At 38.6% G+C, this 23,530-nt stretch overlaps 1 protein-coding gene across 1 annotated transcript in view; it reads right to left on the bottom strand.

The window, feature by feature from the left end:
• crybg1a (crystallin beta-gamma domain containing 1a) overlaps positions 1 to 22,089 on the bottom strand; it is a 36,853-nt gene extending 14,764 nt beyond the window's left edge. The window contains exons 1-4 of the mRNA XM_088289316.1: positions 21,638 to 22,089; positions 7,174 to 7,315; positions 3,208 to 4,562; positions 130 to 1,178 (exon numbers count right to left, since the gene is read on the bottom strand). Coding sequence (XP_088145442.1) covers positions 130 to 1,178; positions 3,208 to 4,562; positions 7,174 to 7,315; positions 21,638 to 21,978 — 2,887 coding nt within the window. The 5' untranslated portion in view covers positions 21,979 to 22,089. The remainder of the gene's footprint in view (positions 1 to 129; positions 1,179 to 3,207; positions 4,563 to 7,173; positions 7,316 to 21,637) is intronic.
• Positions 22,090 to 23,530: the final 1,441 nt, after the last annotated feature.

The following is a 23,530-nucleotide window of genomic DNA, read 5'->3' as shown; positions in this document are numbered from 1 at the left end:
GAAATAAGTATCAAAAATATATCGTCTAAAAATTTAACCTGCATAGGTAGAGTTAAAATCCAGTTTTAAGATTAAGCCAATTTGTAGAGGACGTGAAACTTAAGGAGTCTATCACAAGAGTTCTTTTACCTTTCTTGGGACTTCTAGGGGGAGGAGGGATCTCACTAGCAGCTCTTTCCACATGTGCTGCTGCTTGCAGGTTTGGGCACGTCTGGGCTTGTTTGTGTCTGTCCGAGTCTACTTGATCAGAGGTGACTTTTCTGCAGTTGGTTTCATTCGTTTTAGGTGCGTCATTGATTGACTTCTTAGTTGGAGATGAAACAGGCAGCCGGCTCTTTGGTGTTAAAGAAGCATGTTTCTCCTGATAGGACGGTCCTATTTTAAGTTCCTCTTCCACTCCATTTACTAAGTCAATATGTTCAAAAACATTGTGAATATCCTTTGGTTTTTGTTTCACGGGATCAGTCAATGCTTTAGTTGAAGAAATGTCAGATGAGCGAGTGCGTACGTCCTTTTCCTCGACAGAACTTTGTTTCCTGACGCATTTGGTTGGCGACACAAAAGATTTCACAGATTCATCACAGAGTCTTGGGTTTTTCTGTAGTTTGGGAATCGATGACGAGCCATCAACGTCTGTCGTTTTATCTGTTGATGCTACTGATTTTATATCACCATCTGATATTTGCCTTTTGGGGATTTTAGACTTTATGACACCGCTCGTGGATTTCTCTTTCAATGGTGTTATCACAGACACCGTTTTATCATTGCTCTGTTGCTTTAGTGACGGTAGATCACTGGATGTTGTAACTTTAATGTCCTCTGTGGAGCCCTTTGCTTTTGTTGCCACATTTTTGGCCTTGCCTCCTGCTGCCGTTGCCAAGGGTCTTGCTATGCTTTCAATGGTACGCTGGTTTTCAGCCGCTACTTTAGCTCCCGTTTTAGAGGCCGTTGCCAGGTTATTCCCATTGCCTCTTATTCCAGATAAACCAGTTTGTAGTTTTGCTCTGTGCATATCAGGGGTTACAAGGGTATCCTCAATTTCAGATGTCTGAGTGACAGTATTTTGTTGAATTAAAAGTTCAGACGTGTGTCTTTCTCCGGTTTCATCAAATGGTGTGAATGACGGAGTAGCTGCATGTCTATTTTCATCAGAGTTGTGGTTTTGAAGCCGTAACAATCTGGAAAGAAAGACAGAAGAATACATGAATAGATACTTTTAGGATATCATGTATTTATGAAAGTTTTAAAAAATCTACACACACCAGCTCAAACACCAGGTTTTTGTGATAAAAAACAAAAAAAAAAACAGACCATGTTAAATCATTGCAAAGCACATGGTTAAGTATTCATTAATCTACCCAAATAACAAGGAAGAGCACCCAGCAGCGGGAGCCTCAAGCCACTTGGTGGACTGATGAGAGGGAGTCATGTCAAGAAGAATGTTCAGAAAACAATTGGAATTGAGGAGCATCACGGTGAGGGGCTGGTGCCTCAAAAACGATCAACATCTGTTGTTTGGACTTTCCAGATTCCGGCCAAGTGAAGTTAACAAGATAATATTCAGTTAGCCCTTAGAAAATTAGACATTTTGGTGTTCATTTTATGTTTTTGTTATTTAGCATTTATTCTAAAATGACAGTTTATTTTTAGATTGTTTGTTGTAAAGTGGAGCAATAAAAATACATCTTTTCCATTAAATTGTTAATAATTGTTATTGATAATCAAGATTACAATAAGCAAAAAAAAAAACACGAATCACGATTATTTTAGTAACAATGGAAATTGTGGTTATTCAAATTATTACTTTTTTAAAACGAAAAAAAATTTAATTATTGGAAATATCACGACAAATCAAATTTATTTTCTCTTAAAATTAAAAAAAATATAATAAATGCAAATGTATAAATTTGAGTATGGTTTCCATTGAGCATTGGAGTTTACCTGCTATACACGTAAATAACCATAGAACTGTCGTAAGAGCAAAATAAACACTTTCAATAGAACGTCCACATTTTGAACTCAAGTACTATTTTTAAACGTTCAATATATAATAATATATACTGTTTATATAAATCGCTTTCGATGATCACGCCAATTTTGTAATTGTTGAGTGCAATAATCGTAATTGAATTTCGATTAATTGCACAATATTGATAATAATAATCATGATTATCATTTTAGCTATAACTGTGCAGCCCTAGTTACAGTGCTACGACACAAAGCAAACTAGGGCTGACTCTCCAAGAAGTCTTTTTTTGTTTTTCATAATGCTGCACGTGGGAAATTAACCAAAGATAATTAGCATCTATGAGAAGAAAGCAGGAAAAAAGTTGCAAAAAACGGGGCCAGCAAAAAAACATTTGACTCATCCCGGTAATCACGATCACTATCGTCTTAAGTCAACAAAGTAACTAAGACATATTTTTGCTGTTGATGTTAACAATTGTGATATCACTGATGACTCGGGTCACTACTATAAAAAATCTATAATCTCTACTACTCACAATAGGCGTGATTGTGAATGATGCCATTGCAAATGCGCTGCATTAAGGATTGGCTAAGAATTTTGACAGCTTCACTTATTTAGCAAAGTACGCAATCGGTAATATGCATGGTCATTTTGTAAATAATACACAAGTAATAATAGATTAAAAAAAGCCGTTTAGAACTTGATTTCTTTACAATAAAGAACAATACAACTAAAAGTATTTTTGATTGAGTAACTCATTTTTTACATTGACTTGAAATTTAGGGGAAGTGGATAAAAAAAGAAATTAGTAAATATATGAATCTGGTTAAACACAAACCTTGCAAAAGAAACACCCTGCAGTGTATTGAAACATATCAATCAGATACTCTTCAGGCAAACCAAAGTTTACAGTAGTCACAGGTTGTGCATCAAGGTTTTTAATGACTAACTTCCTCAGTTGGTGAAGACGCACGCAGAGTGCAAAAGTTATGGCAAGCTAATTGAGAGAGATATTTTAAGCTTTAAATGTTTAAAAACTGCCACCACTCTGTATTATTAGATCCTCCCAATATGAATATTTCAGTGCATCAGTCACTACGTGTTGTTCTCCTCTCGAACAATAGCACATGGGAATCCTAAGATCAGGTTGCACGAAGGCTTAACACACCTGCTTTCTTTTTCTCCATTCAAAGGGGCTTTTCAAACACAAAGCAGACTAAAAACATGTAGATACTCACAAATTCTTCCTTGGCTGTTCAGAAGTGTTTGAACTGGAATCTGGGTCGTCTTGCTTGTTCCTTTCCAAACTTAGCTCTGGGCTACGGCGCACTTGATGGGCCACAACCTTGGGCTTTGAAGGCAGATTCACAGTTTTGCGTGTAACACAAGTTTCTTTTGACCCTTGTTTCTCCTTAAGTGGGAGTTTCTTTGCGTCTGTGCCAGTGTTAGGCTCCTCCGGCTGCCGTAATGTCATTTGCAAATCCCCGGTAGTTGGCGTGGAGGAGGACAACTCTGGCAAGCTACTCGTGGTGTCTGCACTCCCCTGAGTAATCGACTCATCCTCAGGAAATACAGTGACAGGTATGGCCAGCAAGGGAGGCGAAAGTGGTATGAAAGCCTCCTCCTCCTCCTCCTCCTTCTTCTTCAACCTATCCTCGCTCATGTCCTCCCTCCCAAGTCTCTCCTCCTCTCCCAGGTGAGTTTCGACTAATATGGCTGTGAAGAGTTGAGTAGGAGATTCAATAGCTGCCCCTTGGTCTCTTTTCGGTGAATGGCTTTGTGCTGAATTTTCCCGGCCAACATCTGGAGGACCCTCTTGAGTCAAGATGAGGTTAGTTGCAGGTAACTGAGAGCCCATTCTTATTCCCTTTAGGGTCGTGCTGTGGACATGTTCTCCAACTCTAACTGATGTTTTTGTTGTTGATAAGCTTATGGAAGTTAAGTTAGGTGACTTTGGAGGTGAGACATTGTTGGGAAAGGGAATTTTAAGTGTTGGCAGGTGGGATGGGGTATCAATACCACCTACAGTCAGACTTTCTGCCTTCTTTGCTGTGATATCCTCCAAATTCATCTGCAGTCTTTTGCTTACCTCCTCAACCACTGACTCTGCAAATCCTACCTCTGAATTTGAATCTGAACATGGCAAAGTAGTGGTTGCAAAGTCCAGAGCAGTGGGGGTCACATTCCCTGAATTCCTTTGACTACTGCCGGTGCTCTCCATGCACAAAGGAACCTCCCTCACACTGCTACAGCTACTGCTGTTGGAGTCTGCAAACGGAATATCTGCCCCATCAGTGAATAAAGAGACCACACTAGAGGTACTGGGGCTGGAGCTGTGGCTGAGGGTGCCTTCACTGTCCATTCCAGCCCGGGGATCGGTCTTGGTCAGCTTGTCATCTTTTCGAGAGGGAGTAGGAGTCTTTGAGCCATCGTCCGGCTTAAACAGGCTTACATTTGGGGATGAGGGGGACGTGGGTGAACCTGGACAACTTGCATTGAGTGTGTCTGAGGTGTCACTGCCTCGGCTCCTCCTCTTCTTGGGTTTGAAGAAGTGACTGAGACGATTCAACACACCTCTTTTCTCCTCCGAATTCTGACAAAGCACAGACAAGATGCGGAGTCAGGACAAATGTCCAAGCGGTGACAGTGGCAACACACCCATACATTGCTATGTGAATTATCGAAAAGCATAAAGGTCAATTTGTAAATAATTCTGAATTATGGGTTATCGAAAATGTTCTGATGATTTACAATTGCACATTTTATTTTACGTTTAAGTAACATCGTAAAAATTAGTAAACAATTTGGCAGTACCAATATTTAAATAGTTAAAGTGTGGCGATTGTAATTATATTCTTTGTTATTTTTAATACATTTTCTCAAAGAACAAAACAAACAAAAAAAAACCGCCTCAAGTTCTCAACACCGAAAGACAAAAGCCAAGCTGAGATGAATAATTAACTTAGTGGATATAAATATAAAACTAGACACAAAGCTCAAGGGTTACCTTCTGACCCATGCATGAAGGAAACAATGAGCTCCAAATCCAATGCAAGAGCTAGATGAGGTGTTTCAGTTTTATTTGGATAATACTGAGAAGGAATTTTAAAGCATTTCTTTCCCTGTCTAGTCACGAGGAGCAAAATATTAGCACTTCAGAGGCAACAGCTGTGACTAAAATGTGACCGGTAATAATCACACCTCTGACTATGGTCCATATTATTCACAACCCAGTGAGGACAATTCAAAAACAAGTTACATACCATGTGACTAGCTGCAATAGTTCCTTACAGACTGAAGTGAAATTAATTCAAACAGCGCAGACGAGCCTCAGAACAGCTGTCATAGGAACCATCTCAAAATGTAGTCAGTCCTACCCGTACGAGTGACAACAAACAGCACTGGTGGCTCTGTGAGCAGAGTGTCTGCCTTGAGGGCAGGGCCATTTGCATTAGCAGCAACATTGAAAAAGTACTCGAGAAAATGACAGCTCACATGGCAAATGAGCAATTTACCGGATGAGAAAATTAAAAGGGTGTGGAAAAGAGGGAAACCTCACCCTTCCTCAATCTGAAGGGACGGCACTATATCTGATTACTAGTCTCTCGCTGTCATATGCATCATTTGTTCCGCAACAACAATCTAAGATGATCTTGCTCTTTAAATAGTGAATTCAAATACCAATCGCTCAGAGTTTGTCACATTTGTTTTGACATTTCTGGAATAAAAAGCCAAAATAGAAAACCCTTCCACACAGCGCCAAATGGTATCAGTATTTGACTAAACAATGAGACGTTCAAGGCTGGGATTTCCAGTTCATGTTTAAACAGAATAAAAAATACACCTATGTAGCCTCTGTTAGATCTTAAAGGTCATTATTTTCCAGATAGTATCATACTCTCAACACCCATGCCACTGTACTGTACCTCCGACTTGCTTCTGCCACTCTCTCAATCCAATATGGAAAAACCTTCACGGTGTTTCAGTTCATATTTGAGCCTTAATAACGGCTCCTTGCTGTTCCCTCTTCAAAAAAGCCTCCACTTGGATTGATTCATAATCATAGGTCATCTTATTTCTTTAATACAACATGACAGAGCTTTACGCCCATCTTCCTCGAACCCATATCAGCAACAGCGCGCACATGCTCACACTCGCACTAAAACTCCCACGTAAACTCTCGCAAGACAGTCACACACACCACTGCTACATTTGTGCTTAATGAAAGTACTGTAACTCAAAGTTCAAAGTCAAGCATGAGTTGAATTCATTGTTGAAAATGTAGATATGTGCATTCTTCATAAGCAACAGCAATTAAAAGGTGGGACAGAGTGGCCGAGCAGGTTTGTCAGGTTCAGATAGTAAAATAGCCTTGGGACACTGACATCCAGCAGGATAATGCTCATCTTGACTTATGCTGGATATTATGTATGTTTGGGGAACTGACATGTTAATTTGCGACCCCTGCTGGCAGAAATGAGTTAAGACAGTCCAAACGTGACAACAACAATCAGGATTAGAAAAATATGTGGTGACAAATAATTGTAATCAATTTGACAGCTATAATTATGAACTATTATACAGAGCTACATTATAGACCAACTGTATGCAGTAACAGCGCTGTCATTTGATTCAGCAGATGCTGATTTATTTACTTTTCAGCAAAATGCAAAGTCAAACTTGCAAAATTTCCTGGTTAGGTGCACATGAATCAAGCCAATGCCACAGTAATTGAATAAATCATGCGTCATAAAAGTGATCATTAGCCACCTTGTCTTGAAGGTGCAATTATTCTAATTGAGGTTGCGGCAGATGGGCGGGGTCAAACTGGACTGAGTTTCTTTTATGTCCCCAAGCAGTTGACCAATATATTACAAACAACAATGTAATGCAGTCCAACTGAACTTTAACCGCAAAACGTTGTGAAAAATTCCAGTTGAACTTATCAAGGTGTCAACATCACCTGTATTTTATCACTCGACTATTACTGGTTTTACTTCATTGGTGGCATTTTAATTTAGAACATGTTCGGTAAATACGGATAATGTTTATCCTAAATGAAGAGAATGGCAGTTCTAAATATGTATTAATGTCAAACTCAGAAACAAAACTTTAAACAGTACAATGCAAATTATAGTTGGTATCTGGACATTTTTTAAATTCAAAACACCTCACATATTTTGTGTTCATGTATTAACACTGACCTTTAAGTACTTGGATGGCGAAGTGGAACTTCCTTGCTGAGTCATGTTGAAGTAGATCATGGATTTGGAGTCAGAATGACGGTCCCAATCCGATTCAGCCTGGATGGAGTACGCTGTCGAAACACTCATCTGGTCGTAGCTCCTGGTAAAGCAAGGCGGGAAATAGAAAAGGGATGGGGGGCCGGGGCAAGAGGATATGAGGTCATTAGCTTTTTTTTCTCCTCTCACTGTTCAGTGGGTCTTTACAAAAGATTTCACTCAGGCTTTGCTCCTATGTCCCACTGAATAACGATGTATTTTCCCAAGACAAAAGTTACTGTTCTGCGGTGCACTGATATTTGTTAAAACTCCAGCGGCCCATTGCTTTCTGCCTTCAAGTGAGTTTGAATGTTTAAAAAAAAAAAAAAAAAGGAAAAACTAAACACAATATGAGAGAGACACAATATGACACTTGGTTCAAAGTAGGGTACCACGTTCACCGAGCAATTAGAGGGCCTTTGCGGATTCTGTCTCATGTGTGAGGTATGAGGAACGTTTATCTGCTGCTGTAGATAATGTATTAGCACAAAGTATGGACATAAATATTACACCTTGACCCATTCTAACCAAAGATTTGGAATATGAAAATAATGTGTTGTGCTAAATGCAAATAATAAATAAATCATACTAATGTGCTGAAGCACCATCGTTCAGCTACTTTATTTTTTTTGCTTAAGTCTACTCGGTTACTTTTTGTTTAACAAGGCAGATGTGACGAAAGAAATTAAGAAACTTTTTATCAGAGCCAAGACAGGAGTCTGCAATAAGATGTTTTCTCCACAAGGGGGCAGAGGCAGATAATTTTTTCACTGACTATTAGCAGTTTACTCACTGATTGTGGCTGTCCTCCAGACAAGCTTCCTATCAGTTAATATGCAAAAAAAACTCCATCAGGTTTGTGCCTTATTTTGTACACCATAGCACAGAGTTTGCATTGCATCACCTCACCTCACCTCACCCATTTGGCTCATAGAGTATAAGGCACATTTTGGTCAACTGCAGGCTTTCTTTCTGTTTTTTCAGCACATATGTTTTCCAGTACACAAAGCAAGTTACATAAAGACAAGACAAGATTAATTTGTTGCTGAAACACTTGAGAACCCAGACCTCATCCCAATTATTTTTTATTTATTTTTAAATTTTTAATTTTTTTTATTTTTATCTAATTTATATATTTATCTGAATTATTGTTGTATTGCACTGGAGAGGGGAGCTCTCTAATCTCATTGCACACTTGAGTACAATGACAATAAAGGGATTTCTGATTTCTGATTCTGATTAACACGACAAGAACTGAGATTTTGAGCCAGACCCTTTCTTAGGTTTAGTATAACTAAAAATGTTTTCTCTGGATGGAAGGAAAAACATTCCACAGCCACTTTGAATACTTACAGCAGGTGGTTAAACATTTAGGAATTTAGATTACATGCAGTATACAGCAAGTCATTGTCTCCTAAAGTTTCAAATGGAAACATGTCAAGTCATTGTTTTGAGTCTAAAGTGGTCAATATACGTCTTCCACAGCGTGAGTTGATCATGAGGAAACATGCAACCTTTAACCTCACTGGTCAACCACTGAAGAAGCTGCCTGATCTTATGACACTGCAGCCTAATTTACAACTTCAAAGTGTCTGGATGAATATTAGAAACAAGAGCACACGGTGGGCTCAGGTAGAGACCCCAATGCATTGAATCATTTTAAAACTATGAGGGGAAGAGTCATGGATTACGCAACCTTTGACACTGCTGGATTAACTCGAGTCTGTATATTCAGTGTTCATGTGACTTGTGCAATCGAACATTCGGTCAATCGAAAAGCAATAGTGGATTCTGTGTGTCCCCATTTAAAACCAACCCCTGATCTTGTTTCAACGCATTTGGGTGAAATCGAGCTTCCTGTCAACACGAGCGTGAACCAGCCCCAGCTTGTCTGAACTTTGTCACTTAGCAGCAGACAAAAACTTTGCTTTTCAGTGCACAACACATGCAAACGTCTTTTGCAATGTTCACTGAAATGGCACTGACTTCTCAAATATTCAGCCGTGTGTTGGTGTTTTTCAACGAATTCCGCAGGACAAAGGGCAAAATTGAACAAAAGCAACTGAGAAAAGGAACAGAGAACACAGGGCAGGGGGAGGTCAGTGTTGAAGAGCTGCAATTCTTCGAGCCCCCAAGTAATGTTTCTGTATGTATGACCTCATGCTGCAAATATTGCATATATGGAAGGGCCAACTACAAAAGACTGATAAAGGGAAGTGATTCTTTACTTGTCTCCAGAACTATTTTATTCGTAGACTAATGCTGCACATTTAAAAATGAACATTTTATACTTTACCAGTACATAGAGAATGACCAAAAACAACAACTCCGGAGTATTAAATTAGATATTTAATGTCTAACGTTATAAACACAAAATTACAAAACATGCTTGTTTTTTTTAATATATATAATCAATCAATTTGAATCAGAATTTCCCTTCCGCACGTCAATGGGATTTTAAATGGACTTTTTTCTAAAACTGCTAGCAACGCTTTTAAGACAAAACATGTCTTGGGTTTAAATATAAAATGTGTGTAATTATTTTTTCTGTTTGCTTAGTTTGCAATTTAAACAAGTTTACAGCACGCCCAGGGAGGGAACTATCACATCATGTCACATGCTTGTGCGCAAACAGAATGGTGCATTCAGGGCACTTTCACAACGTCTGGAACTCCGCATCTGCACGCTGTTGGGCACATCGAGTGTTTTATATTTTTCTTCTACTCTGTTTTTAAGATTGTGAGAAGCCAAACTCAAAACTACGAATAATCCTCAAAGTCTTTCAGGATTTGGGCTGTTCATAAAACTCTGGACTGGTTTACTTACTGCGACGTAGCGCAACCAACCTAACACTAAATAGGTGTCAACAGCCCCTCATTGTACCATGGTAAGCAAACAGTCAGTGAGGTCCACAAACACACACGTCAAATCGGTAATACAGATCCTCTGTATACATTTGAGCAAGGCAGCGAAAAGGAATCACAATTTCTCTGAAGGGTATTGTTAGAAAATGAAAGGGAAAACATATTCGGTTGCTGCTGTGGATAACTGGTTATTAAAGTCTATATGATCTTTTAATCCTTTTTTTTTAAGGAAAAACTAGAAGCAATGCAAAACTTGAAATTGTTTCACTTGTCATTTGACATCAAAGTTAAAGTTGAGACAATTATAAAACGTTCTGTCTAATTGCAAAATAACTGCTATAACTTTCCGAATTGCTTCTAATGGGCGAAAAACAGGTACCAATATATCTGCTAACACGAGTCCTCAATGTTTGTTTAGAAAGAGCAACTGTGTTTGGGAGTGCTTGGAATATGACAGTTTGCCAGATGTTGGGTGTGTCCGAAACGCTCCACAGACTGCAGCCACTTCACTTCCCTTGGAACTCATAACCAACAGGAGAGCAGAAACATAGACCAAGACATTTTTTTTTTTTTTTACAACATGCAAACCATGTATAGCACTTTTTAACATACAATCAGCTGTTCCCCACTTCATTTATAGCCTCCAAACTTCAGCCAATCAGCCCATATGAATGTTCAACATACTTGAGTATGACGAGAAGGAGTTTCGGGCTCGCTCTTCCTTTTGACTGGTCATGCAAATAATTATTGCAAAGGGAATTGGTGACTTTTTCCTGACTGACAAAACGTTGGTCTTTGTTGGCGCAATGTAAATAATCCATTACTGCGAAAACATCAGATTTGAAAGCGTTACAAGGTCATGAACAGAAGTTGGTGGTGATGGTGTAAACGTTTTGGACACCCTGGTGAAAGATTTTTACCAATTTATTCATTTGCACCGTCATACTAAATTTTGTGATTGCTGACAGTTTTTTTATGCATTTCCTTTGGTTTAAGCACAATTACGAAATGTGAAGTTAAAATATTTGACGAAATTGTAAAGTCTTTTCAAAGCTTTTGAAGTGTTTCCTCGGGTGAAACAATAACATTGTGACATTCCTTTAACAATAAGACCTTTCTTCTGCTACAAAAAAATGCATTGGACGAATCCCAATTGGACTGTGTAAAAAAAACACTCCTTTTTTACTTTCTACAGTTATGTCAGCTGTGTCGCTCTATGTGTGAGAAAATGATGTGCACATCTTCAAATTCTGCAAGAGCATGTGTTCTATGTAGGGGCGTTACATATAATCTTGATCAAATGTTTTCCTAACTACCTCAAAAACCAGAGGTATTTTTAAAACACGCAAACCCCAAAAGGGTTCTCATCGCAAAATGAGCCAAGAATCCAACAGACTTCCAAGAACAACTGCTTGCACCTTTATGATGTAACGCAACTCCCAGGAGAGCAGCTTCAAGTGAAAACAAATAGAATTCTTAGTTTCTGATTCTGCCGCTCCACATCAGAAGAATCCAATCTTCCGCAAGATCTGCACCAGAATCAAACAAAACATTGACATCTCAAACTCACCCTTGAACCTAAAGCTGCTCAGTAGGACTCAAAGAGTTGGCGTGGAAATTATCATTCAGCACTACAATCAGAAATTCATATCCATCCTGATGTTCTGTTATAGGGTCACACGAGCAGCAGTTAGTGCAGTGTCAGCCACAAAAAAAAAAGTTTGTACAAAATTTACAACGTGCTACACGGAGAAATCAATCAATGAAGCCGAACGAAGAATATTGTCCATGAAGTGAAAACCGCGCTTGAGAAGTACTTAGCTGAACATTTCTATCACCGCACAGAAACGAGTATTCCAGAAAGGTGATCCAGTCGAAGGCTGCGGCAATTACGCAGCTGTGGGAATAATAAAAGGGGAAATAGCCAACCTTAAACAATAGCATGAGCAGCGCACGTTCTTTTTATAGATTAGAAACAGAACGTGCTATGTCACATTTCACCAGCGGCTCGCTGGGGCAGCGTCATCCATCAAATTTATAAAGAAAACTTAAAATATGGAAATGCATCCAAAAATGTGTCAATAAAGAGGCACAGTTAATCCCCTTCAAAAATGATGATAACTGAAGTTATTCCAACAGTGGCTTTCCTGTTTATAAGAAAATGGCAGCACAGCAAATCAAAGCTTTTCCAACTAACGCAATAAATCTGACTCACGTCCTATTGACCAGATGAATTCCTGCAGAAAGACTAAAGATAGATCAAGTGGAGGATGACCTGTTCCTTTTTCCTGACTGAACATTTGACAACAACAAAGGCAGAATTCGACAACAAATTGCCGAGTGATTGCTAAGAGTGGGTAAAATTATCGATTTGTTGATGCTTTGCCAAACTGCCCCTTGCAAATCCATATTGATTCAGTAAATCCTCAGAATAAATCAAATGACTGTGATCATACAAAAGGACCTTTGATCATACGGTGTCGTAAGACACAGTTGAAGACAGCGGTTACCAAGATGTCAACATGTTCGCTACTTTTGTCCTCCATATGTACAAACAAGGCATGTGCAAATATTAGTTTGTTTTTTGTTGTTTTTTTTAGATGTTTTAATGTGACATTACATGTCACGTTTACACAGTAAGGTTAAATAGTTTAAAAAAAAAACATTCTCCAATTTGTGCATTTTTAATTCTTGTTGAACCAGAGTATTTTACTCTCTCTAATTGAATCATGATCTGAGAAAAAAAATTGAAGTGCAACCAAAAGAAAGTCATAACATTTGATGACTCCAAAGCGTTCTCCTATACGAGACGTCATGAACAGGCACACATGGTTCCAACGTCTTTTTTTATATAGTGCCAGGTGCATTTTTTTGACTGTCTGCAGTTTAATTTTCAAAAGTCTTGGGGGATTTAAAGATGTTCTGATGTGAACATCCTTCTGATAGTTCTTCGAGTCCTTATCGTAGTAACTGTCGGAGATGCACGCAAATCTTTTGCATGGATTGTAACGTGACAGCTTTAAGCACCGTTTCAGCACATGGTCTCGGCACAAGTGTATTCAGTGGTTGGCATGTTTGTGCCACTGGCTTGAGGTGTGGTGTGTAATGCTTGCGTGGGTCTTCTCTTGGTCGTATGGCTTCCTCCCACATTACAAAAAAGTTGCATAATTGAAGACTAAATATAGGCGTAAATATTTTGGTTTTTTTTCCGTTGCCCAATATCAGCTAGGATGAAGATTCCAGGTCAGGCAAGACCTTAATGAGGACAAGTGATATGAAACATGAACGGATGCAATATGCCGTACACGGACGGGTGGACACAAGCATGCACACAAAGATTCCTGAGTTGGGCTGGCTGTTGCTCTACTCTGCATAGACGCTGTGAGGAGAATATCCTGTTGTAACTGCTTTGACTTTCAATAACGGCTGAAGAGTTAACAGCTGAGGGTTATTATTTTTGCACTTTCATTTATTTTGAACAAAGACAAAAACTCAGAGAGTCGTCAATTTTATTTTGCACTTGTGTTAATTTATTACAAATTAATCCTAAATTCAGATTAAGTTGTTTGTGTTTAACACATACTCTCTGTTGGAGGTTGGCTGTTCTGCCTTTGATCATAAAAAAAAAAATTAAAAAAAACAAAAAACAAGAGGACTTTCTCTAAAATGATCGGTCAGTGGTTTAATAGAAATGTTTATATCAAAAGTACTAGTGATATCAGTTACTTGGTGGCAGTATTGGTGAGAGCTTGAACTGAATATTCGTACTGGTATCGGTCTGAAAAAAAAAAGTCTTATCAAACATACATAGCTGAAATTATTTATTCTAAATAATATGTTGTTGTTTTCGCATTTCATTGATTGCAAAGCAATACAAGTCCATCAGGAAAATACGTATATTTAATGCCCATAATTAATATTACCTGATTCGTTTATAAAAACAACAGGAAACAGGCATTTTCACCCGCACTATGCAGAATCCAGGCAATTAGTTCACAGTCGCATTGGTTAAAATACTGACTAAAAAGTGAATCAATTTCAAGCCACTGAATCGTTTTGGATCGTATCGAACTAAATACGTCCTTGAATCGTATCAGACGCAACAAATCATTGATAAAACGAATCCTTACACCCCAAGAAATAGCATTGCACTATGACCAACTGTTATCTGATTTCTGTATTGAAATGTGTGCAGTCAAGTAAAATCAATCGCATCAGTTTGAAAACAAACATTCTGTCATCAATATTAGTGACAACCAGCTGATGCATTTTTAAGATCCGTTTAAAAACTACTAATGAGCACCTCACGAGCATTATAAATGAGGGAGGAGAATTACATTAAATGGAGTGTAACACTTTAAATGTGTCTCATTGTCTTTAAATTGTTTTCAATGTCTTAACTTTGTTTTTGATTTGATTTTAAAGGAGGAAACCTGGTTAGTTAGTTTGCGAATCACAATTCACTGCTGTGGCGATTACCTGGCCTACTGTGATCCAGAATTGGAAAAACAACTTGATACGGGAGCTATTTTGCTTAAGCTTGCAGGCAATACCTGATAGTTCAGTTGAATACTGTTGAGCTCATACAGGGTACATATTCAAAACGACTTAGGGAGAGCTCAGGTGTTTTGGTGTGCACCTACGTATGGCCATGTATTCACACCCACCAGAACAAATTGTTCCAGGTGGGTAAATAAACACCTATTCAACTTAACTGAACCAGACAAGGCGGTTTTGAAAACACACGATATTCTTAGCGGAGCACAATAATAATAATAATAATAATAATAATAATAATAATGATAGCATGGACATACAAGTGACTTGTCTTTTCTCATTCAAAGGCTAATGGGTGCTAACACAAATTTGTAAGTAATAAAACATTCACCTGTCCAAGTGTGGGCACAAAAACAAGTGCTCACGCCTTAAGGACAAATGAAAAGTGAGACAGCACAACACGGAGAACCTGATCAAGCTAACAGCAAAACCTCTCAAGTGCACTAAAGGTGCAAGAATATGGATTTAACCAAAATACTCTATACAACAAAACAATCTAAATAACACATTAACACTTTTCAGTGAGAGCTAACTTAACCCTCACAAAGGCTTGTTGGCGTAAAATGACATGTGCAGGCAACAATGAGTCACAGTTGCGGCCGCTCAGCTATGCATACTTACATCCCTCATGTTACCTTCCAAGCCCACCTGGTGTATTTGACTGTGCTGACGCCTCTAGCCTCGTCTTCTGATATGCGGCTGCATCATTTGAGTCATGAAGTGACACTCCTTCATGTCAATCAGAGGTTAGCAGAACCCTGAGTTTCTCCAGAATATCAATAAAGCAGAACCCCCGTACACTCCTGGTTTGGTACACGCAAATTTGCATATTCTCACCACCCAAACAGTATTTTTAATTTTATTTTCGAAAATTGTTTTAGTTTAGTTTAGATTTTTTTTATTATTCGCAATGTTTCTCAGCGTTTGTTGCTGTTTCCATTCCAGTGTCACTTCTACACGGATTCTGGCTATTCACGGGTCTTAAAAGATCAAAGACAATTCACCGCCGTATGACCGTGCCCCAGAGGACAAAGCAGGTATAGAATCATTTAGTACACCCTCACAGAGTCCTGAAATCAGTTACGCAAAATAATCTCGCCACATTAGAAGATCACCGTAAACATTCAACATCTGTGACCTCCAACATCACAAATGATCAGTTTGGGCCTTGCAGCAGCAACCACTTGTAATTTGGAATGTGTGGAGTGATTTACGGCTTAATTTTTTTGTTTGTTTGTTTTTGTTACACGCAATAACTTGTCTTTGAAGTTGCCGTGAGGCGTATTATTTACTCACAAAAGTACAGTATTCATAAAAGTTTCAGCACACAAGACGAAGTTTCCTCTCAATGACCTGTGCTCCAATCCTGTATCTTCCAAGCTATGCAAGGCATTAAGAATTTTCTGTTGGTTTTAAACCCCTTAACTCATTCAATACCATTGAAGGATAAATACGTCAAAATCAATTTTTTTTTTACTAGGCTGGTCGTGAATGAGTTAATATTAATCTAAGTCATATATCATTATCCATAACGAATGACAGGTTTCTTTAACATCTATTGAACTAGATATATTTACTTCCAACCAAGCAACTTCACTGGACAGGAGTCATTCCATGAACAACAACATTAGGGCTACAACAACAAATACTGGAGTTCTGTAATGGCCGCTGGTTCTGTTCACCAGCCAATAGCGTTTTGCATCGAGTCCGTTGGCATTGCTAGTGCTGTTTTGAATATGAATAATTGAAATATAGACGGACTGTAATTGTTTTTGCTGTACGTTTACTTTACTTGTCATCGTCAACTAAACAAAGTTGAACATTTTGAACAACGTGTCACGTGATGTACTCCACCGTAAAATGATTGAGAAAATAAAAAGATTAGTTTAGGAATGTGCTAATGGATGAATAGCAGAGCTGGGTGTGATAATAAATTAGTTTTACTTGAAGTCTGTTATTCAGCAAGCCCCCCATGCAATATAATATAGAAATACAGTTTTTTGCTTATGTTTTTAAGTTGACTACGCACTGTAATCTATCACTAAACTAACAAAGTAGAAAAGTCAGGATTGCATTAGTTATTTATAGAAGTAAAACTTGCTGATTATAAAACAATCCAATAAAAAAAAACAAAAAAAAAAACAATTATAGAACATTTGATGCCGGTAATGTCCACGACACCCTGTAATTATTCTACACATTTCTGCGGTCCACGTTTTGCAACCGATCCACCGGCAGAGAATCACTGATCTGTAGGTTCATTTTTGGTAACTCCCTCACGTTAACCCTGACCAACTACACTTGACATTTTATTATAAAAGCACTTTTGAAACTTTTCCCTGTCATTGGGACTGGCAGGAATGTGTTTATTTCAAAAGACTCAACATGGTGCCAAAGTAATGTAACTGTAGGTTACGATGGTTCTGGCAATGCTGTCGGTCGAAAAGTATTAAGCATCGACCATTTTTTGTCCAATTGGTCAACTTTTTTTCCCCCAACAGAATTATATTAGTTGGTCTATCGAGGTGTCAGTGCAACAAAGAACGAAAATGATATGATTCTCTTGCCACACGTATTTGTTTCAGCACCACTGACATGATGACATCTACGATAGGTTGGATTGGCACAGGAGCTCTATCCAGTACGAGTTGGCTCAGCATCACAAAAGCCAGCAAGCTACACAGTAACATGGCCAAAAAAGAAATCCTTGTTAAATGCATGCTATGGAATTTTAAGTATGCATGTATGAACATGAATCAAAGAGTGACGCCTGGTTAAAAATGCAGCCTCGTCTTCCAGGCTAAATAATCAAATGCCAGTAAGCATGAAAAATATTGGTTTATTTTCATTTTCTGATGTCCTTTCCACTGTCCAAGTCTTCTTCAGTGAGATGACTAAAGGCGTTTCCTTTTATTTGCGATAATTACTTCTAATTGAAATTCTGTTTCTGAATAAAGGGATGGGAATTCATTTTTTTTAATACGATTGATATGATTAATTGAAAAAAAATTATGAAAATGCTTGATTCGGTGTGACCAAAACGCGTACAGTATGTTATCGTTGTGCCATGATTTTGTCATCAATATGAATTGGAATTATTCATTTTTCTGATGATCAACTGAAAAGTCTTGGCCCTTCCCCAAACATATTCATTGTGTTACATAAATTGAAAAAACTTTGAATAAGATGGCTTCAAATCGAAATGGAAGATAATAAGAATAATTTTGCTTGCAGCCCCATTATGAACGCACACAATAGTGTTAGTGAAGTTGTTAACAAGCAGTTTCCAAGACAAATACTTTTTTTTTCACGAGGAGACGCAAGACAAAGTAAGATGAAAAGCCGAGCTTTCTAATTGTGGCCCAATTAAAATCTCATTTTACTGCGTGGTATGGCATGGGATGACTTCTCATGCCAGTAAACAAGTGGCAGCGCTAATCATTTCCGTCAAGAGTCGGAGTCTGCAGTGTTCCAACTCCTTCCATGTGTGACATTTAGCTGACGTACCGCATAAAGTTGCCTTTAAAGATTGATGTGTCATACCCTGCATGACAGGTTTCGTTAGTGCTGCTGCCTTGTTCCAAATCAAACCAACCGTTGTTATTGCAGGTCAGTCTAGTGACAACCAAACTAGAGTCAAAGCAACGCCAGCTCTTATCCAATTGGTTTGGACAACAAACGTGCATCCATTCAAGCATTTTTTTTTTATAGTACTTGTCCTCGTTGGGGTCACGACTTGGGTGAGCTGCAGTCAAGCTGTGGTCACCAGGCCATGACAGAGCACAAAAAGACGAACCAGGCACACCGATGGACAATTGCGTCTTCAATTAACCTTTCATGTGTGTTTTTGGAATGTGCGAGGAAGACAGAAAGTTGCAGAAAATCTACGCAGGCATGTGGGAAGCATGCAAACTCTGCACTATTGCTATTACAGCTGCTGCTGAAATTAAAACGGAATATAAAAGTGTGCAAAGTTTGTCATCAGACACTTCCAGGAAAATAAAGTAGTTGAAAATGCAAATAAATGGTAGGAAATAAAAGCAGTGAGGTAACCAGTGGTGGTTATGTTTGCATGTCAATTTCTAACACGGCTGCTTTCACATGTTGATGTGCTCATTACAAATTACGCAACAAGAATCAGTAGACTAGGTAGACTTACATTTTGTTATATTTGACTGATGTAAAATGAATGGATGAAAATTAACTCTGCTACCCATATTATATTGTATTGCGTTATACAGGACTCTGTGGCACGTTTCTATTTTTTTTTCCACTTCCCTCTTTTTCTTTAATTATAGCAGTCTAGTTTTTCATTCCTTCTTTGATCTTTAAACGGGAAAGTTCAGGTTTAATTGTTATGAGCATGTCTGGGTATGAAACAGTCTTATACTAGGAAGTTGTTGATTCATTTTGCTTTCTGAATAAAAGATATTGCAAATAGTAGTAGCAGCAGCAGTACAATTTCACTGCAGGGTTCGCGGTTAACTTTAAAAACTGCTTGCCCATAGGGCAAGTGCCACTAAAATTTGCCTTGCCCGAGTGGCCAAATTACTTACCCGACTTGGGCAAGTGACAATTTTTTTTCTCTAAGAATAAAATGTTTATGGTTGTAAAATGTGCGCCACATATGTAAATAAACATATAATCTGATAAGCATAAATTAATCTTGTTTTCATCATCAACCATGAAACCCTACTCACAAGAGCAAATGTATCATCCTGTGCAGTTATTGAAAATGTTAATTGTAGTTTTAATAATTAAAATAAATTGGGAAAACGATATTACAGCAATCCAGATTATCAATTTTAAGTCCAGGAGAGCCTATTAATTGAGGAATCACATTAATAAATTATGAGTGTGGGAAATTTGTGTATTCCTTTAAGACCAGTGCCTGTGGTGCTGACTCCATAAGTTTCATAGCATAAACAGAACACAGTCACTGACACTATGTCAGGTCACATCATGGAGCTAATGAATTAATAGCCAATAATCAAATATTACTCCCTTCCTTACTCACAACTGAATTGTCTACTTAAAAATATTCGAGCTATTTTAGTCATGTCAGAGGAATTTGAAAGAACTCGTCGCCACTTGTAAACATGCGCAGAAAGATGCGCAGAAGGTAAGAAAACTTCCGTCTGTCAATTTTAGGCCGAAATATCGTAGGTTTTTGTTGTGTTTTTCAAACTTCAAATGAGGATGCAACTACAGCGAGTTCCAATACTGCGGGATTTATTGACGTCCACTTTAACTCGACATTCACTGAACTAACTGATCCCCGGAGCGCCCGCCCATTGCCCCCGATAAGGCCAATGGACCATACCACAACATAAGGGGGTGTCTGGGTTAAACCATCACCATACAGTGCACACAAACAGATCACGCCACAGTTTTCGTCGGAATTAAAGATATTTGGCTGCTTTAAAAAATGCTTGCCCGGTCGGGCAAGTTGCCCATAATTTTACCTTGCCCGTGGCCAAATTTCACTTGCCCCGGGCAATCGGGAAGCGGTTAACCGCGAACCCTGCACTGATTAAGCAGCATTTCAAAACAAAACTTCCCAAATGCTATTTGGAAATATTCATTCCAGATTGGACTGGGAAATCTCGTTGAAACGTCATAGCTCAGTGGTGATACATGCGGCAGTATATGGAAAATGGTAACTTTTTATAGGTGCAACAATTAAATCGATTAATCAACAGTATTATGCTCAATGACAATTGGGCAAGGTCGCAGAGGCTCAGGATCAAACCCACAACCTTTAGGTTGGGAGATGACCACTGAGACGCTATACAAGTGAAAGACCAACACCAAGACCAAGACCATACCACCATATAAGTGTCTAACGTTAATTTAAAGATGCACATAAAAGGAAAAAGTCAAGGGCAAAGAGATTTTCCTTCCGTATTTTAAAGCATATCCATCTGAACACCAAATGTTAATTAATAGTTGAATAAAATACAATCCTGGCTTTATTTCCGTTCATGCAAGTCTCCACATCCCTGCTGAGAATCTGTCCAGCACAAACGCAAAGAGCCACGCTTTGGTGGGATGCCTGCCCGCGACCCAAAAACGATGTAGAGTCACCATTAGCATTTCAGTTATAGATTAACAGTATTGCTCCTGAGATTTAAGGACAGCCTTGATTGCTGGAGTCTTCTTTTTATTTGTTAAAATGTCAACTTTTCGATATTTTGAGGGCGGGCCACTTCAGTTAAACAGTGTCCTCATTTGGATACCACTCAGCATGAATGAAAACAAAGAGGTGAACCCACGTTTTTTTTTTTTTATTTAAACATCTGCTGAGATGCCCAATTCTGGAAGAATGGACAGCTTTTGATTGATTTTTTTTTTTTTTTAATACAACGATTTAAGGTGATTTTAATGATAGATTCATGTGTGATAGATGATGACGGAATGCTGTAAATGGTTAGCGTGCATAAAAATTATAAACAATTGGCAAAGCTCGGCCATTATTTTGTCCGATGCTTCAAAGGCAATAAGCCGATTTAATCGGCCGGTGAATTAAATCGGTCAGGTCGTATTATTAGACCCCGTAAACTAATAAGCATTTTCGGCCTATCTAAAATATCTGCCAAAAAAAAAAACAATACTGTTGGGTGATCATTTGCTTATTATGCTCAATTGTTTAAACAAAGATTCCCTCTAGATATTGTATGGGATGCTCAAATTGCACACGAGGCTCAGGTGGTGAAGATGCAGTCTATGAATTGGAAGTACACTAAACGGGAAAACTGGTGGTTTCGGTTTGAACACCAGTCTTGGAACTTGTACACAAAATGGCTACAACGCAGCAAATTACATTTACGCCTGCCATAATTGCATATGAGGACGTGAGATAAAACGCGAAGGAGCAATACTACAGTTACCTCTACGACATTTAATTCGTTAACAACTACAACAGAACATCCGAGGTGTCAAATGGAGTTGGTTTTCACACTTACATGTGGCTGCTGAAGCTGTCCAGTTCATTGGGGAAGAATTCATCATCGCCTCCTTCTCTGCCTTCTTTCTTCGATTTCTTTCGTTTCAACCTGAACGACAGTCGCCTTGGTTTCTTTTCCTTGGTAGAGCTGAGCACGCCATCGCCGGGCAGTGCGGCGGTGGCATCGTCGCCGGGGCTGCCAGGACCGGGACTCGCCGGTGAAGTCCGCCACTTGTCTCCGCTGGACACGGTGGCTGCCCCATCTTTGACTGAGTCCGACTGTCTGGCTCCCTTGCCCTCTTTCTCCGGTGACTTTATTTTGAACAGATTCTTCACTTTTAAAGTGCTCGACTTACTCATGTTGGGTTGGAAAAGACGCCAGAGGAACAGAGAGGCACAAACTTAAAAACGGAGAGGCGAGTTGGCCAATTTTGAGTTAGTCGGAAGCGTGATCGACTGGGCGAACCTGCGGGGCGGGTTACCTGCCAGGTGAACATCGCGCGTTGGGTTGATTTGCGAGAAACATCCGGTTGCATTCAACAAAATAAAACCAGGCTCGTGCCTACTCGTTGGGTACATGCACCCAATTCATTCAATGTGACAAAAACGCGCGTTTATTCTCAACAATACTTGAAAAGAATAGATTGGATCTTGTATGACGGACTAGACAGTTATTTAACCTTCAAATTGTATATTTCTATTTCATTTATTACTTTTATTTTGTAGTTTCTCTCTTGGCACAGCGTCTCAGGATCATAACGCTCCCAACAATTAAACCTCCATAATCCCTCCAATTATTTTTTTGTTCACACTTTTTGATTTGATTTTAACTGCTTGTGTTCTAATTTCCTGCTAATTTATATTACACCATATGGAAAGTGCTTTGCTGCAGCTCTAGTTGTTGTGAAATGTGCTATATAAATAAAGTTTTATTGTATTGTATTGTTATATAGCTTTAATTTAAATTGTGACACTGTCTGACTGGATCTGGATTTGAACTTCGCAATGGAATAAGCTACTATTTCAGAGTGAAAAACATGTTTTCCTCAACATGAAGTTTGTTTCATACTTCACGAGACATGCATCGTATTCCTTGTATTAGTTCTTTGGAAGAATAGCGCTACCTGCTGGTCATATAGGGGTAAAGCGGCTGCGCCAACCTTTTTGAAATTTGAAACTGAAAACCAATCTTGGCCCCCACAAATTGCTACTATAGACAATTCATAGTAACAAATGTTCTCAAATTATTTGAGGGTAAATCATGTCCTCATTTACTTGTCTCCCGCTCGGTTTTCTCCACAAAAACTATGTTTTGGTCATGGGCGAAAATGCTGTCCTTTGACCTCTATGTTTTGCTGTTGCCGTTGGTTAAATATTGTCTTTACCACATTTACGCCAGTACAAGTGTAATTTAAAAACAAAAAATAAATACATATACAAAAAGATGTAATGCACCTTACTGGTAGGTAGAGCTTATTTTTATGTATTTAAGAACAGTCACACTAAAAAAAAAAACACAAGACATATCCCAGTGGACATATGATGTCAATTCAACATCAATATGACACAAAATTATTCAATTGACATTATAATGATGTTGAATTATGCAGATGCCCACTTGGATGTAACTGGTGAGCTATTTTTAGGACAGGCCGGAGGGCACCACAGTGGTGACACCTGGTCGATACATTATCGTATGACTTTTTACCTAAAAAGCAGTCTTCGTTTTGGTCAGGCTTATTCACAATATGCAATCACATAAATATTAGTTTCATTTATTCAGACCTACACTTACTGGTAAAAACGACAACAAAAACATTCAAATAACACAATATAATCCACTCATCAATCAATGCCAATGAGGGATTGAATTGTGCAAAATAGAGAAATTGCTCAACTTGCAAAAATGACA

Source organism: Idiotropiscis lumnitzeri, chromosome 1, assembly GCF_059441095.1.
Source record: "Idiotropiscis lumnitzeri isolate Australia: NSW breed Sydney's pygmy pipehorse chromosome 1, RoL_Ilum_1.0, whole genome shotgun sequence".
NCBI lineage: Eukaryota > Metazoa > Chordata > Actinopteri > Syngnathiformes > Syngnathidae > Idiotropiscis > Idiotropiscis lumnitzeri.
This window is presented reverse-complemented; position numbering and strand designations above follow the sequence as displayed.